At 38.3% G+C, this 3,895-nt stretch overlaps 1 protein-coding gene across 2 annotated transcripts in view; it reads right to left on the bottom strand.

The window, feature by feature from the left end:
- The window catches only part of LOC107674163 (DDB1- and CUL4-associated factor 7), a 10,125-nt gene extending 7,442 nt beyond the window's left edge, over positions 1-2,683 (bottom strand). For both annotated transcript variants that reach the window (XM_016468062.1, XM_016468063.1), the window contains exons 1-2: positions 2,563-2,683; positions 1,829-2,461 (exon numbers count right to left, since the gene is read on the bottom strand). In XM_016468062.1, coding sequence (XP_016323548.1) covers positions 1,829-1,966 — 138 coding nt within the window. In that variant the 5' untranslated portion in view covers positions 1,967-2,461; positions 2,563-2,683. The remainder of the gene's footprint in view (positions 1-1,828; positions 2,462-2,562) is intronic.
- Between the last annotated feature and the right edge of the window lie 1,212 nt (positions 2,684-3,895).

Genomic DNA, 3,895 nt, shown 5'->3' with positions numbered 1-3,895 from the left:
AACCATTTTTTTTCATTTCCTCCATTGTATGTGTGCAGGGTAAACATTTGAATTTGAGTATGTTAAATTTAGGCGAAAATACCAAAAAACACCCTGAGCTTAAGTGGCTTAAACAAAAGCGCAACATTTCGTTATTATTCTGAGTGCACACGAATAAACGTAGTCTTTGCAGATACAAAAGATGTATTATTCTTATCTGTATGACCAAAAATGACGAAGTATTTTAAGAGCCAATGATCGCACCGGCACCTCCATCTGTCCGCACAAACACGTGAACAGCGCACTGTTTTTCTAGGCTAACATTAGATTGAGCTGCCATGTAAAGTTGCTACTACATACATATTTCAGATGATAAGCCATAAGCGCGCTACTGTTCAGCTTCCACACTCCGCACAAACACGTGAACAGCACACTTTTTTTCTAGGCTTACATTAGATCAGGGGTGTCCAAACTCGGTCCTGGAGGGCCAGTGACCTGAAGAGTTTAGCTCCAACCCCAATTAAACACACCTGAACCAGCTAATCAAGCTCTTACTAGGCATACTAGAAACTTAAAGGCAGGTGTGTTGAGGCAAATTGGAGCTAAACTCTGCAGGACACCGGCCCTCCAGGACCGAGTTTGGGCACCCCTGCATTAGATTGAGCTGCCATGAAAAGTTGCTACTACATACATTTTTCAGATGATAAGCCATATTTGAGGTCGATGAATGTTAGGACGTAGGAGAGCATATGGATGCCCTGCCCGATGTACTATATTCCCACACAGACCAGCCGTTAACGATTTGTCCATCACGGACTGCGTGATTTCGCCACTTCATGTGGATTTTTTTTTTTCTGCGACTAAGCAACTAATAACATTTTGGTAATATGCATATAAACAGCCTTTTAATTAGCAGAGTACAATAATCATGGCTGATAGTAAGACATGCAAACATAAAAGAAAACCAAACTGGACGCGAGAACAGCTATATATTAAGGATATAATCAAACATTTGGAGTTGGGATAACCTCCAAACCAAAGCCGATACCTTTTTAAAAGCTCATTATCTTCAAATGCTTCTAAAATGTTTATATTCCGAGGTAGATTGCTGGCAACGGCCATTTTAGGATAGTTCAGATTTGGTCTTAGTGACTTAGGAGGCCTCTTCACTACTCCTAACGTTTCACAGATTTAGGAGCTAATTTTAATTTGGTCTTAGTGACTTAGGAGTCCTCTTCACTACTCCTAATGTTTCACAGATTTAGGAACTAGTTTTAGAGCTAAAACGCTTTGTGAAATACTCTTAGAACAAACACTTAGGAGTCCTAAATTTAGGACTGACACGCCCATTATTTTTAAGATTTTCTCCCAAATCGACGAGTTATGAGCTACTTATAGCCTTAAGATGTTTTGTGAACACGGGCCCAGAAGGTGCTCCTAAATTTTTTAATTAGGAGGACAAGCGCTCCTGACTAAAATTATACGCTAAAAATGAAACCAAATCCGCCAGCAGGTGGCAGCAAGTCACTGATTTTATCACTGAATCATTCATTCAATTGATTCGTTCGAACGGCTGAATCATTCAGGAATGAAGCAAGTGACTGTCTTTATGAACGGACGCAACACTTTAATCCCTGCAAGACACAAATAACAAGTAATACAGCAACACACTACAGAGTAATACATTTGTGTTTTCAAACTCTACGGATGACATCTATGACCAACACTCTATTACTGAACATCGTTCATCAGCATCTAACATGTTACTTTACATTTTCAAGCATACTTCTTTATATGCTAGGTTGACAGCAGGCATAGGAACACAAAACAAAGTCGCACAGCTGTTTACCTTGTTGTTATATTCCTCGACGAAGCTGCCGAGCGCCAGCCGAAAGCGCTTGTCGGGTCTGACGCTCCAGTTCATGGCGTAGACGGTCCATGGTGCCTCGTATTTGTAGATCTCTTTTCGTTTACCGTGCAACGACATGTTTCAGTTCCTCGATCGGATCGGTGAGAACCAGTTAGAATTGGGTCGTTAATAATACCTAGATTTGCACCGATCGCTGAAAAAGGCTCTTTCAGCAGGAAAGACGGTCTCTGGTTCGTGCAGCGCGACACAAAGACAATAATGTCATAATAATCCCCTCCGCAACGGCCGCGAAAACGACGAGTGCGCTCTGCGACGACACAAAACCTACTTAGTGGAGCTCACAGACATCCATCCAATAATTAAGACTGTTTGTCGCTAAACGCCCATGTTTTTGATCAGTCCTAACGATTTTAATTCTAACTTTAGAAAGCCCTAAATAGGCCCGACTGCTCAACGGGGCATTTGGTCTGAGGATGTGCGTGTGTTTCAAAATAAAAGTCCTTCCTAGAAAATGGGGGCTGAGCGCTGAGGTTATTTATAGATCTCTGTTGCTACTTGATTGTTTTTCTTTCGCATCACAAGACACAATAAATATCAACTGTGGCTCAAGATCTAAAAAAAAAAAAAAACATCAGCCACATCAGTCCTGAAGAAAAATGAAAAAAAAATAAAACATTTAATAATAATAATAATTACGAAGAAAAAACAACAACCTAGATCAGGGGCCCGTTCGTCGTACGTCGCTTATTGTATCCGAGATGAAATGTCACATCCAAGATGATATCAACGCGTTAATCAGGATCTGGCTAATTCGGTTCTTCGAGCGCAGCTGTTGTTGATGATTAGTCTGGCTGGATTGTGTTATTTGAGATAATTGCGCGTTCATGGGTTGGTTTAAAAAGGGCTATGTATCGATACTCGAAACCACGATCAGCAGTTCAGCGATTGGCTGGCGGCAAGACAGCAACGTAATGACATCATAGAATTAAAAAAGACACCTGACGAAAAACTTGACAAATTTCTGGACTCACTTGACAAATTTCTGGACTTTTATAAGGAAACAGCCAAGCGAACAAAACTACATAAATGTTATAATAGATAAATGAAATGTGCACTGTTTTTATTTTATTTAAATGTTTTTACATGATTCCCAATTATTTATATTCTATTTCTAATATTTGTACAGGCTTTACATTTTTATTTCAATGTAGTAATTAGCAATTCATTTAATTTTATATTTGAACAGATTTGTTAGGTGACAGCATTAATTAAAGTTTCTTAAGGGTCAAGATCCTGTTATCTGCATCTCCTGCGCTCCACCAAGCCACTCCCATAATATCTGTCATCACTCAAATTAATGCACGACTCTACATTATCTGTACAGCATGTGTGTAAGACTCGAATACAAGTATGAAGTAATCATTTTATGACGAATAAATCTTTCAGTGAGTAAAACTGGCTGTGTCTGTAGTATTAAAGACTACACAACATTATTATATTATCTTTAAATTAATTTTTAAATTATTATTATTATAAATTATTGTCCCTGGATTAGTAGGATACTCTTGTAATAAAGTAGCGGACATATTTTAGGTAGCAATTCTGCTTAAAAATATGCAATCTAATCCTGTTTACATGAAATAAGCCTGCTCCCGAGCAGGTTTAAGCTTATGGACCTGTTGCTATGACAGCAACTCCGGGATGAGCTTCGAAGAACCAACCAATCCAAGATCCCGCCAAATCATCAACAATCATATCCAGCTAACTGAGTTAGCGACGTACGAAGAACGGGCCCCAGGTTCAAAGGCATGTGCCGAGTCGGTAGAAATGTAATATTTGTATTTACATTGGCTTCAGAGAGTATCAGCGTTTATACAGTTTTCAGTAATAATTAATATTGTTTCTTGGGATTACTCTATCTGACATGAATTAACCATCCATTAACCGTCAAAATATCTAATGTTTGAAATATATTAAAAAACATTATTATGATAAATTATGTTATAATTGAAATAGAATAAATTAATTGTATACATTATATATATA

The sequence above is a fragment of the Sinocyclocheilus anshuiensis genome, unplaced genomic scaffold (genome assembly GCF_001515605.1).
Source record: "Sinocyclocheilus anshuiensis isolate Anshui unplaced genomic scaffold, SAMN03320099.WGS_v1.1 scaffold893, whole genome shotgun sequence".
NCBI lineage: Eukaryota > Metazoa > Chordata > Actinopteri > Cypriniformes > Cyprinidae > Sinocyclocheilus > Sinocyclocheilus anshuiensis.
Note: the sequence above shows the minus strand (reverse complement) of the source record. Positions and strands in the feature narration are given on the sequence as shown.